At 39.6% G+C, this 15,702-nt stretch overlaps 1 protein-coding gene across 1 annotated transcript in view; it reads left to right on the top strand.

The window, feature by feature from the left end:
* MUSTN1 (musculoskeletal, embryonic nuclear protein 1) overlaps positions 1–12,459 on the top strand; it is a 30,661-nt gene extending 18,202 nt beyond the window's left edge. Inside the window, exon 3 of the mRNA XM_073592506.1 lies at positions 10,799–12,459. Coding sequence (XP_073448607.1) covers positions 10,799–10,908 — 110 coding nt within the window. The 3' untranslated portion in view covers positions 10,909–12,459. The remainder of the gene's footprint in view (positions 1–10,798) is intronic.
* Positions 12,460–15,702: the final 3,243 nt, after the last annotated feature.

The following is a 15,702-nucleotide window of genomic DNA, read 5'->3' as shown; positions in this document are numbered from 1 at the left end:
AGAAGATCTTCATTTCCAGTTTGTAGCTCTGCCTTTTGGTCTAGCTACTGCACCTCGAGTATTTACAAAGGTCCCGGCTCCTCCTTTAGCCAGGCTAAGGTCTCAGGGTATAACAATACTAGCCTACTTAGACGATCTACTCTTGATAGATCAATCGGTAGCCCGTCTATACCAAACTTTGGTTACCGCAGTCAGCTACCTGGAAGACCTAGGTTGGATTCTCAACCTAGAGAAATCCTCCTTAAAACCTTCAAGGAGATTGCTGTACTTGGGGCTGATCATAGATACAGCTCAGAAGAGGGTGTTCTTGCCTCAGGAAAGGATTAATTCCATAAAGCAACTGATTCAGTTGGTCAAGACAAACAAGAATTCTTCTATTCGACTTTGCATGAAATTGTTGGGAAAGATGGTGGCTTCTTTCGAGGCCAATCCTTATGCGCACTTTCATTCAAGACTGCTGCAAAACAGTATCCTGTCAACTTGGAACAAGAAGGTCCAAGCTCTGGACTTCCCAATGCGTTTATCCCCAAATGTGCGTCAGAGCCTCAATTGGTGGTTGATATCCAAGAATCTTCAAAAAGGAAAATCCTTTATACCGGTTACCTGGAAGGTGGTGACAACAGATGCCAGCCTTCTGTCCTGGGGAGCAGTCCTGGAAGAAGTCTGTCCAAGGGAAATGGTCCAAATCAGAGATGACCTTGCCCATTAATATTCTAGAGATTCGGACAGTGCACCTGGCCCTGGAGGCCTGGACGTCCAGACTATGGAATTGTCCTGTCAGAATCCAATCCGACAATGCCACAGCGGTGGCCTATATCAATCACCAAGGGGGCACGAGGAGTTGTGCTGCCCAGAAAGAGGTGAATCATATTCTTTCTTGGGCAGAAAACGACATTCCTTGCCTATCATCAATCTTCATTTCAGGGGTAGAGAATTGGCAGGCGGACTACTTAAGTCTCCAACAATTGTTCCCGGGAGGATGGTCCCTTCATACCTACATATTTCTCTCAATATGTCAGAAATGGGGAGTTCCGGACGTGGATCTGTTTGCGTCCAGGTTCAACAACAAGATTGACAACTTTGTGTCAAGGACAAGGGATCCGATGGCATATGGAACAGATGCCTTGGTCCTTCCGTGGGATCACTTTTCACTGATCTATGCGTTCCCTCCTGTTCTGTTGCTTCCGCGTCTTCTTCGCAGGATCAAGCAAGAAGGGAAGGAGGTGATTCTGGTGGTCCCAGCGTGGCCCAGGAGATCTTGGTTTGCCGAGATCATAAAGATGGCGGTAGGGGACCTTTTGACCCTACCACTGTGGCCATACCTTCTCTCGCAAGGTCCGCTATTCCATCCTACCTTACAAACACAAAATTTAATAGTTTGGCAATTGAGACCCACATTCTAAAAGACCATGGGCTGCCAGCTTCAGTAGTTTCTACTTTGGTTAATGCTAGGAAGCCGGCCTCCAAAGTCATATACTATAGAGTCTGGAAGGCATATGTCTCCTGGTGTGAATCCAGGGGTTGGCACCTCAGAAAGTATGTCATAGGTAGGATCCTTGAATTCCTACAGATGGGATTAGAAATGAAGCTGGCCTTGAGTACTATCAAGGGCCAGGTGTCAGCCTTATCGGTATTGTTTCAATGACCACTTGCTTCACACTCTCTGGTTCATAACTTTATTCAGGGGGTAACGTGGATTAATCCCCCAGTTAAATCACCCCTGAACCCTTGGGACTTAAATTTAGTCCTGTCGGCGTTACAAAAACAGCCTTTTGAGCCAATTCGAGATATTCCCTTGGTCCTCTTGACGAGATAAATAATTTTCTTGGTTGCCATATCTTCTGCAAGAAGAGTATCAGAGTTAGCTACTCTTTCTTGTAAAGAGCTATATTTTTTATTATTCATAAGGATAAGGTTGTATTGTGGCCTCATCCTAATTTCTTACCGAAGGTGGTGTCAGGTTTTCATTTAAACCAGGATATTGTTCTGCCTTCATTTTTTCCAGAACCTCGTTCTGTGGAAGAAAAGTCACTACATTCTCTTGATGTGGTGAGAACGGTCAAGGTCTATTTGAAAATAACTGCTCAGATTCGTAAAACAGATGTTTTGTTTGTATTGCCAGATGGTCCTAAAAGAGGACAGGCAGCGTCAAAATCTACTATTTCTAAATGGATTTGTCAAGTGATTGTTCAAGCTTATGGTTTAAAAGGGAATATTCCTCCTTTTCATATTATAGCGCACTCCACCTGGGCTGTTAGTGCTTCTTGGGCAGTGCATCACCAAGCCTCCATGGCTCAGATCTGCAAGGCCGCAACTTGGTCTTCAGTCCATACATTTACCAGATTGTAAAAGGTCATGAGGATATCGCCTTTGGGCGTAGTGTACTGCAGGCTGCAGTCCTCTAGTCTCTTGGTGCCCTACTTTTGTTGTGCCTCCCTCCCTTCAGTTGGCATTGCTATGGGACATCCCACATAGTAACTACTATGGCTCTGTGTCCTGTGATGTACGATAAGAAAATAGGATTTTTATAACAGCTTACCTGTAAAATCCTTTTCTTTGAAGTACATTACGGGACACAGAGGTCCCTCCCTTCTTGGTATACACTTGTATTGCTTTGCTACAAAACTGAGGTACTCCCAGTAGTGGGAGGGGTTATATAGGGAGTGCACTTTTTGTCTTAGGGCGTGCCAGTGTCCATCACCTGACCCACATAGTAACTACTATGGGTCTATGTCCCGTGATGTACTTCAAAGAAAATAATTCTACAGATAAGCTGTTGTAAAAATCCTATTTTTTTGGGTTTAGATATGGTGGGGAAGAGTTATCCAAAAGTAATGGAAAAAGCTAAATTTTATGGTTGAACTGAGGGAAAATATCCCAGTAAGGATCAGGGACACCTGTTCTGGTGACAACTTCAAAAGGACATTTCCCTTCATTTTGGAAATTTTTCCTTTCACTTCCTGTAGTGTGTTTAGAATAGAAAGTAAAGAAAAATTTCTCCAAAGTGAACACAGCAAAAATAAAACTCAACAAGGGTTACAACCACCCCTACTCTATTTAAAATTAATAAAAAAAAGTTTTGCTTTAGCTGCACTTTAAATTAAAGGCCAAACTTTTTTAGATTGGGATAAAGTGGTGAGACTTTAGATCCGGTGTCAGGTTCTTATAGCTCTGTGTACCGGTTAGGACAATTTGCTCTCTCTAATTGTTCGATCACCAATGTCACTTGAAATGAGAATGAGCTGCCACCAGAATAGAAATATAGGAGAAATCATCCAGTGGAGACATTTGTTTCTATAACAACTTCCTAAGAGGGGATATCCCTTACACTGGAAAGATAGCCTCCCAATTCCTGACGAGTCTACAAAACAGGAAGTGAAGAAGTGAAAGTAAATCATCCTAATGAGACAGACACAGCAAAAACAAAAACGTTATGCAAAATCAAGAAAAAAAATGTATTTAAATATACAGTACTTTAAAGTAAATTTACAAGCAAAACTTTTTTTTTTTTTTTCATTTTGGATAGAGGGGAGGATTATATCCCTTGTCAATTTTATTCCCATCTGTGTCCCATTGGGGAGATATACCTTCACTTCCTGTCCCATAGCCAATACAGGAAGTGAGAGGAAATCTCTCCAAATTAAAGGAATCCCTTGGGGATCCCCTGGTCAGCAGAATCAGTTTACCCACTGGAAGATTTCCCCTCTATTACTTTTCTGGGGACAACCCAAAGTTTGTGATTTTCTTGTACTTTCAATAACCATGGTAAACAGGAGAAATTGAGAGGGTGAATCTCCCCAACAGGGAAACAGACAGCAAAAACAACCTACAAAAGAAACAAATACTCCTGCGCACAGGTGTGTTGGCTAGATGATCAAACGATCAAATTGGATATTAGCTTTTGGCCTTGCTGCCCTCCAGGATAGGGATATCCTAGTAGTAGACAAAAACACAAAGAAAAGAGGCGCACCAGCCTAGTGCATTATCTTAAGGTACATTTATTCAGAAAACATAAAGAAAACTACTTACAAAAGTGGGAGACATTAACGCTTAGAAAGGTCTTTGACATATGGCAGTCTGTCTACTAATTGCAGTCTCAGGGTCCTGGGGAGTGGACATATGAACCGCTGCTGGCTGACGCGTTTCGAAGGGATTCCTTCTTCATCAGAGCCTAGCAATGTTGCTCTCTCACAGCTACTTTTACATGTGTACTTCTGGAAGGCACATCCCAGGTCTACCTCAAAACTGCTCCCCCAAAAAAGATGGATGGTCCTAGAAGGGAGGCGGACTATAGTCTGTGATTAAATTTCAATATGGATTAAGTTTAGATATACATATGTATATACATACACCCCCAAGCATCCACACACATGCATATACACATAGGCACACATGCACACACACACATACATATGCGTGTGTGTACATGGGCAGTGCATACACCGCACTGGGAATAAGCCTGCATCATACAGCTGCGTGTGTCTCTAATCACAAGCTGCGGATGGGAAAGCTCAGAGGGCTATGCATAGGGCAAACATGGTAATAGTGACTTTATTGCCCTGTACACACGATAGGATTTTCCGATGGAAAATGTGTGATAGGACCTTGTTGTCGGAAGTTCCGACCCTGTGTAGGCTCCATCACACATTTTCCATAGGCATTTCCGACACACAAAGTTTGAGAGCTTGCTATAAAATTTTCCGACAACAAAATCCGTTGTCGGAAATTCTGATCGTGTGTACACAAATCCGACACACAAAGTGCCACACATGCTCAGAATAAATTAAGAAACGAAAGCTATTGGCTACTGCCCCGTTTATAGTCCCGATGTATGCGTTTTACGTCACCACGTTCAGAACGATCGGATTTTCCGACAACTTCGTGTGACCGTATGTATGCAAGACAAGTTCGAGCCAACATCCGTCGGAAAAAATCCATGGATTTTGTTGTCGGAATGTCCGATCGTGTGTACAGGGCATTACAGTAATGACAACTTTACCTCTATCAGGGACATCCATTGTGATGGGGGCTACCATTAGTCCGGGGGTGAAGTTGTCTTCTATCTTGTTGCTGTATAGGTCCCGGTGTCTATCACAGGCATAACCTCTATAGGAATACAGGCTGAGGTGCGGTGTAGCGGCGGTTGAAACGCACGCCACACTGTCTCCTTCCTGTTGCGGTCCACAGGGCAGAAGTGCAGTTCTGACGTCACTTCCCATGCGTCCGCTGTCGCACGGGACTGATGTGTTTACGATGGTAAACACTAACCGCCATATTGTTGGAGATGGAATATAGAGGGCTAACATGGACAGGTGCGCCAGTGCAATCGCCTCTCCATTCAGACATCAAGTCTGGCACTAAAGAGGATATCAAACGGCCAGATTTAGTAAACCAGAAGTGACTATACAGAGTCATAGTAAATTGTAAAAATAAAAATAACCAATTATATAAAATAGATGTGTGTGTGGACACACGCACATCCATATATTTACACATGTCTTTGTGATCGAGAATAGCGATATATTATACCGCTAAGACAGTAATCCTAAACTCCCATATATGCACATATGCTCAGAGTATGTACACACATATGTAATAGCAGAAATAAATTGGCATAGAGTATCTAAAGGAGTGTTAATATAATTATTATAACTATTATTCTATGCTATATAATACATTTTAAAAATTTTAATGACTAGTGTACACATGTATAAGAGCATGTGCAAGAGAATCGCAAAGGTTGTCCATATATACATATATATATATATATATATATATATATATATATATATATATATATATATATATATATATATACATATATACATATACACAGAAAGGTGCACAAGCTCAGGTAATTGTATGATATCAAGACAAGACCATGTGCAAACGGACAATGCTATCGTGCATTAATTTAAATCTGTAGTAAAAGGATTAAAATCAAGATAAAAAGATATATATATATATATATATATAGATATATATATATATATATAGATATATATATATATCTATATATATATATATATCTATATATATATATAATTTAAAATGGTTAGATTCTTCTTAAACAATAAAAAAAATAAATATTAAATTAGATTAAAATTAACCATAGGGGTATACACATGTATGCAAATGCACATATATACACACATATATACGTGTGCATCCTGAAAGAGAGATATACTGTATTTATTGGCGTATAACACTCACTTTTTCACCATGAAAATCGGGTGCAAATTGCGTGTGCGTGTTATATGCCAATACTTCAATTTTAGCTGCCTCGAAGGGGACAGGGAGGGGGTGGGATGAGCGCCGTCAGGTTACATACAGTGAGAATCCTCTGTTTACTTGGCGCCTCTGTATTAAGTCCCATCTCCTGGGCCGCCATTGGACTACTGTTCTGTCTATCATAGGAGATTCTCACTGTATATAATCTGTCGGCGCTCGTCCCGCCCCCCTCCCTGTCCCCTTTAGGCTGCAGATGGGCATCGATCAGTCTGCACTGAAGGTAATGGTGAGGCTGCTGCATTGATGGCAATGGTGAGGCTGCTGCATTGATGGCACTTGTGAGGCTGCAGATGGGCATTGATCAGGCTGCATTGATGGCAATGGTGAGGCTGCAGATGGGCACTGACCCTTATTTTGCTTCAAAGTTCCTTATTTAAAATTTAAGTTTTTTTCCTGAAACTTCCCTCTTAAAATGAATGTGCGTGTTATACGCCTGTGCGTGTTATACGCCGATAAATACGGTATATGTATATAAGAATAAACATATATATAAAAAAAAAGTGTGAACATATACATACACACACATATGCACAGACACATATGTGTAGTGTGTGCATGCTCGTAACCATCCTGTGAATGATACTAAACAAATGGAACCTATACCTTACAATTTTAAACTTAAATAAGGATGAGCATTTGAGACATACAATTATCATTAAGAATTAGAAATTTGAGATCCAATTTAAATTTTAAAAAACACCAGACCCATCTTTCCTTATATTAATAATGGTAGAATAGACGTGAAATTATTTTCCTGTATTAGCACTATAACGTTTTTACACTATCTTGAGCAATAAAAACCTGGCAGGTATTCTAATCCATCTCCACTCTGTCCAAAACGAAAAAACCCGAAGTTTCAGTTCTCTTTATAATTTTTTTTTATAGAAGTAGGGTCTGGAGAGTTAATGCCAAAGAGCTCAATTTTGGCCTCATCTGACCACAGCACTTTCCCCCAATCCTTCTCTGAATCACTTAGATGTTCATTGACATGACTGTACATGTGCCTTTTTGAGGAGGGGGACTCGCCGTGTTTGGAGGAGGAAAAATGCTGACTATGACCCTAAGAACAGCATCCCTACAGTCAAGCACAGAGAAACAATATGCTTTTGGGCTGTTTCTCTGCTAAAGGTACAAGCCGACTTTGCCGCATTGAGGGGCCAATGGATAGGGCCATGTATTGTAAAATCTTGGATGAGAACCTTTTTCCCTCAGGCAGAACACTGAAGATGGATCATGGATGGGTCTTTCAGCATGACAATGAACCAAAACATACCACTAAGGCAACAAAGGAGTGGCTCAAGAAGCAGTACATTAAGATCATGGAGTGGCCTAGCCAGTCTCCAGACCTTAATTCTATAGAAAATTTATGGCGGGAGCTGAAACTTCAAGTTGCCAAGCGACAGCCAAGAAACCTTAAGGATTTAGAGAAGATCTGTAAAAAAGAGTAGACCAAAATCCCTCCTGAGATGTGTGCAAGCCTGGTCACCAACTACAAGAAGCGTCTTACCTCTGTGCTTGCCAACAAGGGTTTCTCCACCAAGTACTAAGTCATATTTTGCATGGGGATCAAATACTTATTTTTCTCAATAAACTGCAACTTAATTTCTAACATTGGTACCGTGCTTTTTCTGGAATTTTGGTTTATATTCTGTCTCTATCATTTAAAGTAAACATATGGTAAAAATGATAGACCCTTCATTTCTTTGTAAGTGGCAAATGTACAAAAAATGCAGGGGATCAAATAGTTATTTTCCCCACTATATATACAGTGGGGCAAAAAAGTATTTAGTCAGCTACCAATTGTGCAAGTTCTCCCACTCAAAAAGATGAGGGAGGCCTGTAATTGTCATCATAGGTATACTTCAACTATGAGAGACAAAATATGGAAACAAATCCAGACAATCACATTGTCTGATTTTTGAAAGAATTTATTTACAAATTATGGTTGGAAAATAAGTATTTGGTCAATATCAAAAGTTCATCTCAATACTTTGTTATATACCCTTTGTTGGCAATGACAGAGGTCAAACGTTTTCTGTAAGTCTTCACAAGGTTGTCACACACTGTTGCTGGTATGTTGGCCCATTCCTCCATGCAGATCTCCTCTAGAGCAGTGTTTTGGGGCTGTCGCTGGGCAATATGGACTTACAAATCCCTCCAAAGGTTTTTTTTTGGGGTTGAGATTTGGAGACTGGCTAGGCCACTCCAGGACCTTGAAATGCTTCTTATGAAGCCACTCCTTCGTTGCCCGGGCAGTGTGTTTGGGATCATTGTCATGCTGAAAGACCCAGCCAGGTTTCATCTTCAATGCCCTTGCTGATGGGAGGAGGTTTGCATTCAAAATCTCATGATACATGGCCCCATTCATTCTTTCATGAACACGGATCAGTCGTCCTGTTCCCTTTGCAGAGAAACAGCCCCAAAGCATGATGTTGCCACCCCCATGCTTCACAGTAGGTATGATGTTCTTTGGTTGCAACTCAGCGTTCTCTCTCCTCCAAACACGACAAGGTGACCATATGACATTCTCCCAATCCTCTTCTGGATCATCCAAATGCTCTCTAGCAAACCTCAGACGGGCCCGGACATGTACTAGCTTAAGCAGGGGGACACGTCTGGCACTGCAAGATCTGAGTCACTGGTGGCGTAGTGTGTTACTGATGGTAGCCTTTGTTACGTTGGTCCCAGCTCTCTGCAGGTCATTCACTAGGTCCCCCTGTGTGGTTCTGGGATTTTTGCTCACCGTTCTTGTGATCATTTTGCCCCCACAGGGTGAGATCTTGCTTGGAGCCCCAGATCGAGGGAGATTATCACTGGTCTTGTATGTCTTCCATTTTCTAATTATTGCTCCCACAGTTGATTTCTTCACACCAAGCTGCTTGCCTATTGCAGATTCAGTCTTCCCAGCCTGGTGCAGGTCTACAATTTTGTTTCTGGTGTCCTTCGACAGCTCTTTGGTCTTTACCATAGTGCAGTTTGGAGTGTGACTGTTTGAAGTTGTGGACAGGTGTCTTTTATACTGATAACAAATTCAAACAGGTGCCATTAATACAGGTAATGAGTGGAGGACATAGGAGCCTCTTAAAGAAGAAGATACAGGTCTGTGAGAGCCAGAAATCTTGCTTGTTTGTAGGTGACCAAAGACTCATTTTCCACCATAATTTACAAATAAATTCTTTCAAAAATCAGACAATGTGATTGTCTGGATTTGTTTCCATATTTTGTCTCTCATAGTTGAGTTATACCTATGATGACAACTACAGGCCTCTCTCATCTGTTTAAGTGGGAGAACTTGCACAATTGGTGGCTGACTAAATACTTTTTTGCCCCACTGTATAGTGGGGAAAATAACTATTTGAACCCCTGCATATTTTATAAGTTTGCCACTTACAAAGAAATGTGTAGATGGATAGATAGATAGACGAATCTTTAAAAAACGTGTGAAAAAACGGACCCAAATCTTATCTGTGAAGCTACAGGTGATGAAACATGAATGAAAAATAAATAGAAAAAATAATAAACACAATAAAAATTGATAAAATCAACAAAAGTCAATATGTGATTAAACAAAGGTGGAGTGAGTTCAATAAATGTGAAACCAAAGGAGAGCCTATTCCTGAGGTTAGATAGTGTCCTTCTATCTAACCTCAGGAATAGGCTCTCCTTTGGTTTCACATTTATTGAACTCACTTCACCTTTGTTTAATCACATATGGACTTTTGTTGATTTTATCAATTTTTATTGTGTTTATTATTTTTTCCATTTATTTTTCATTTATTTTTCATTCATGTGACATCACCTGTAGGTTCGCAGATAAGATTTGGGTCCATTTTTTCACACGATTTTTGAAGTAGCGCACTTAATCCTTTTTGCCCTATTTGATAAACCTTATATTCAGGGTTTTTTTTTTTAGGTTGCAGCACTTCTTTACGGCATTTTTAATATGCAAGGTATTTAATTTCATCATTTGGGTTATTTTGGTGTGGGAGTAGCGCGGATCAGGGTTTCCAACCTCCTGCAGCATTTTTTACTGACAAAACATGGGAAATTTACTGGCGGAGCACATTTTTTTACTGGCAACCTGAGAAATTACAGGATTCCTATTGAAAACTAACACAGTGAATATTTGAACAGTATAAACATGATATGGAAACACTGACGAAACCTATAACAAAGTAATTTGCTTGATTTATACTTAAAAAGTCAACACATCATCAGATTATCAACCCCTGATATTTACTGGCAGTTGTAAAAAAAAATCACTGTTTTTTACAAACTTTCAGTAAATTTACTGGCGGTTGGCAACCCTGGCGCAGATTATTCTTGTTTTACCTTGCACAATCTTTATCGAGGTGGTCATGTGGATTTCTAGAATCACAATTCTTAGAAGTTGGGATACTTTGCTAAAGCTGTCATTTACTTATATATATTTTTTAAACGGTTGGCTAAAAACAGCAGCAAAAAGCGAAGAGCAAATATGTTTTCTAATAGCATCTCTTATTTCCAGAGCAAGCTGGATGTGCAGCTCCATCTGTGTTTAGTCAAGTTAGGACAGGAGATGAAACCGCCTTCGACAAGCCTCAAAAAGAAGGACCAGCGAAGAGCGTATTTGGCTGATGGACATTAAATAAATGAAAAGCTTCTTGAAATTGAAATGGACATTTATCGAGTCTTAAAATAATATTTTCTACTTTTTGTTTAAAATGCATTTTGCACCGCATAGTTTGATATGGTACCAGTCATTACTCATTTAGAGCATGGGGAGAAGTTGTTGACCTATAACCATGAATTTAGGTAGGGAAATGCCAATAATTTTTATTTATTTTTTTTTAAATTTGCAGTACTATAGATGCAGGATTATAGATAAAGTCTCAGGTTAGTGATTTAGTGATGAAAAGTGGAGGTTAAGGTAAATTTACCAAGCAATCGCTCATGCCAATGTTCAACAGAATTCATAGTGATTAGTGAAGTCCTTATTGGTTTTTGGTTAGGTCACAGCTACAAGCTTGGAAATCCATATCCAGACTTTAGCTCACTGTTCATTATTGCAAGAATTTAAAGTGTATTTCCACTTTTGCAGTCAAATTTGAGAATACCCCACTATATATTTGTGTGTTCTCATACACACAACATACCTTTAAAAAAAAAAAAAAATTGTTTCTTACTATTTAGAGCAGGAATATGCAATTAGCGGACCTCCAGCTGTTGCAAAACTACCAGTCCCATCATGCCTCTGCCTCTGGGTGTCATGCTTGTGGCTGTCAGAGTTTTGCTATGCCTCATGGGACTTGTAGTTCTGCAACAGCTGAAGGTCCGCTAATTGCAAATCCCTGATTTAGAGGTTTCTAATGAGAAGGTGTCAGAGTACAAGCATTTCTGAAGTTTGGAATGAGACTGTGCCAAAAGAAAAGCTTAAGCCTAGTACACACGATAAGATTAATCGGACAAATAATCGTCAGTTTTTTGTTTTGTTTCTTGTTAGTTTTTTTGCATTCTAGTCTCTATATTGAAAATGAATAGGTTGCTAAAATACAAAAATTCTCATACGACAGAATAAAAATTTGAAATTGATGTAATGTATTTGGATTATATTTTTGGACAAAAACTGTACAGATTAAACGATAAGCATACGATTTGGTGTCGAACGAGAAAAAATTTTGTGTTTGTCCCTTCGGAAAATTTCAAACGAATGTGTACTAACGATCAGATTATCGTACGATCGATTCGAAAGCGAAATTTTGTACGCTATTTTGATCATGTCTATGGGGCTTTAGGTAACATACAGTAAAGAAAGACAGACAGTGTTCAAATTCAGCTTACAAATTATAATGAGATAGGCCTGCAGAGTACAGACAGTGTTAATGATGGCAAGTACCGCTCCCCAGCTTTTTCATAAACAAAAGAAAACCAAGTATGATACTTCAGTGCTGGAATCCTCAGACCAAAAAAAAGGTAAACTGCAACTTTTTTGTATTTTTATGTTATACTATGTGAATGGGAACATTTAACAAATATAAAGTAAGTGTTATCCCAATCTGGCTGCAAACATGGAAATACACTTTATATAAAATGTACTTGCCCAATTAAATGCATTCATTAATGTGTGTTTACTTTCTAAGTGGGTTTTTATACATATGACAATAAATACATTTTTGGTTTGTTGTGAAAGTATGGCATCGCTCTATCTTTACAAATGTCAAACCATTTTTCTTTTTAGTTTTCAATATATAAGTTGATATAACATCTATGTCCTTTTTATGCCCTACCTTAATATTCCTATACAGATTGGTACCCACAATATATTTCAGTGTGAAACAGCAACATCATTTTACAATAGACCTAAAGAACAAGTACACTTTCACGGTATCTCTATGTTTTTTGCCCTCTGCCAATGTAAAGTAGCACACCCATCCCAGATTGCATGCTTCATTCCATGGCCACGGTCCCAACTCCTTACAAGTCCCATAAACTTCTACAGGACCATCTCCCTGGCATCTCTCTACGATTCCTGATCCAGGTTTGATTATGTAATTGATTTTCATTTGTCAAGATGATAGTAAAATTAGTATGATCACTTGTTCTGCAGTTAATTTTTTAATTTCCTGTTTTCAGACATCCCAAATGTTTTTAATGTTACTTTTATATGACTTTTGTTTTGGTTTAGGGTCCTAAACATTTTATTTATTCCAATGATCAAGACCATATATAGCTATTTATTTCAAATGTGTTTTCTAGCCTAACAGACATTCCAATCAGTTCCAAGGGAAAAAAAGGTCTCTTAGGGGACCATGTGATCATTGGATGGAATGTAGATGGGAATACACAGCTGGAGAAGCAGGCTTGGATATGTGGGAAACCTCAGGTGGAATATTTCTCAGGCCAGCCAATTTCTGCTCAGCATGCTCTGCATAATTACATAATACCAAAATAAAATGCTTTAGAGAATACACTGGGGAACTCTTGGCACAGTTCTGAAAAACAACTTTAACCCAATTTTTGCATGTATTTGTAAATGTAAATCATACGGTCATAGACTTTTAAATATTTCAAGGACTTTATGCCATCAACATATGTTAAATGTTCCAAAACAATGCAACACATTTGGCTTATCAGGGCTACAAGATTACAAGTGTGTGTAATATATATGTTATACATACACACACATATCCCCTGAAATGTTCTCGTAACAATACCATAGTTCACGATTAGGCCTCCTTCACATGGGCATATCTAAGCGTAGCATCTGTGCATAGGGCCATGTTTGCCCATGTGCAGGCAGTTCTATTTATGTATATTGCAGCAGCAGCTGTACGGACACGCTACTTGTTTAACATTCACAAACTGGAGCTGATTGGTGCTTTAAAAGCTTTAACAAAACGTGCTGAAAACTTCACAAGTGCATTGCAAACCCTTGCTGAAAGCTTGCTGTTCACGCTTCTCTCACACAAACTGAAGCCCATGTGTTCTAGCCCTGAGTCACACAAAAAAAGAACACATTCTCATACTAGAGCCACTTAAGGACCAGCCTCGTTTTGAAATTAGGTATGTACATGTTTTTTTGCTAGAAAATTACTTAGAACCCCAAACATTATATATTGTTTTTTTTTCTAACACCCTAGAGAATAAAATGGTGGTCATTGCAATACTTTTTTTCACACCGTATTTGCGCAGCGGTCTTACAAGCGAGCTTTTTTCGGAAAAAAAAAAAATTTTTTTGAATAAAAAAAAAAAAAAACAGAAAAGAAAAACCAATTTTTTTATAATGTGAAAGATAATGTTACGCAGAGTAAATTGATACCCAACATGTCACGCTTCAAAATTGTGTTTGCTCGTGGAATGGCATCAAACTTTTACCTGCATGTTTTGCATTACAGAGGAGGTCTAGGGCTAGAATTATTGCCCTCACTCTAACGATTGCGGCAATACCTCACATGTGTGGTTTGACCACCGTTTTCATATGCAGGCGCTATTCACATATGCGTTCGCTTCTGCGTGCTAACTCGTCGGGACGGGGGGGGGGGGGGGGGGGGTTAAATTTTTTTTTTTTTTTTTTTTTTTATTTTACATGATTTTATTTATTTTTACACTGTTTAAAAAAAAAAATTGTGTCACTTTTATTCCTATTACAAGGAATGTAAACATCCCTTGTAATAGAAAAAAGCATGACAGGACCTCTTAAATATGAGATCTGGGGTCAAAAAGACATCAGATCTCATATTTACACTAAAATGCAATAAAAAAAAGTAATTTTAAAAAATGACATGAAAAAAATGTGCCTTTACGACGTATGGGCGGAAGTGACGTTTTGACGTCGCTTCCGCCCTGCAGTGTCATGGAGACGAGTGGGCGCCATCTTAGCCTCACTCGTCTCCAGGCAAAGCAAGGAGACAGACGCGATCGCCTCCGCCGCTACCGACGGCTCCGGTAAGCGGCGGAGGGCACCGGATCGCAGCGGGAGGGGGCCCCCTCTCCCGCCACCGATAAAAGCGATCTCGCGGCGAATCCGCCGCAGAGACCACTTTTATCTGAAAGCCGGCCGCCGCACGAAAACTTTGATACTGGGGTTATGGCAGCTAGCTGCTGCCATAACAACGATATACACTGGCAAACTTTGGATGTACATCGGCGTGTGGCGGTCGGCAAGTGGATAGTATAGCCTAAGCCTTTCCTACCCTAATCTTCAAGGGCTATACCTAAAACACAACTGTTTGGCCCCATGCACACAGGACATTTGCCCAGTTCTCCTAAACACCTTTCTTCCTGGCAGCAGTGTTTTGGCAGAAAAAACACTTGACACGCATCTTGACACGTGTAGACGTTATTTAATTTCATTGGGCAGAATAATAATGTATTCTGCCTATTGAAATAAATTAATGCTCAAGCGCTACGCACGCCTAGCGTTTACAGGCATCAAACATTTTTTCTGCCAAAAAGTTGCTGCTGCTGGACGCGCTGGCAGTGTTTTTTTGTTTTGTTTTTTCTGTCTAAATGCCTATGTGTGCATTGACACATTAACATGAAGGGGTGTTTAGAGACAGGGAAAAAAAAAAACAGATGCCCCTAAAAGCAGCATTTTTAATGCTTAGTGTGCATAAGGCCTTTATATGTTTCTATCAGCTGCAACTCACAAATGTTTTTAAAATGCGAAACGTATAACTTTAACAATTAGCTAGGCCAGGCAGGCATATAATCGCTAAGGAGACAAATTACAGAAGACAAATCTTAAGAACACTTTAAAATGAATTTATTTGTTTAAACCATCAGGAGCCAATGTTCCCAGAAGGTGAATCCACATGGTCATTTCCTCAGAATCAAAACCACAGTGAGATACCAGGGGGAATAAACAATGAAACCTACAAAATTGTGTCAATAAGCTAGTAGTAGACTTTTTGGATATTCACTAGTCCTTAC

The sequence above is a fragment of the Aquarana catesbeiana genome, linkage group LG07, assembly GCF_042186555.1.
Source record: "Aquarana catesbeiana isolate 2022-GZ linkage group LG07, ASM4218655v1, whole genome shotgun sequence".
Classification (NCBI taxonomy): Eukaryota; Metazoa; Chordata; class Amphibia; order Anura; family Ranidae; genus Aquarana; species Aquarana catesbeiana.
Note: the sequence above shows the minus strand (reverse complement) of the source record. Positions and strands in the feature narration are given on the sequence as shown.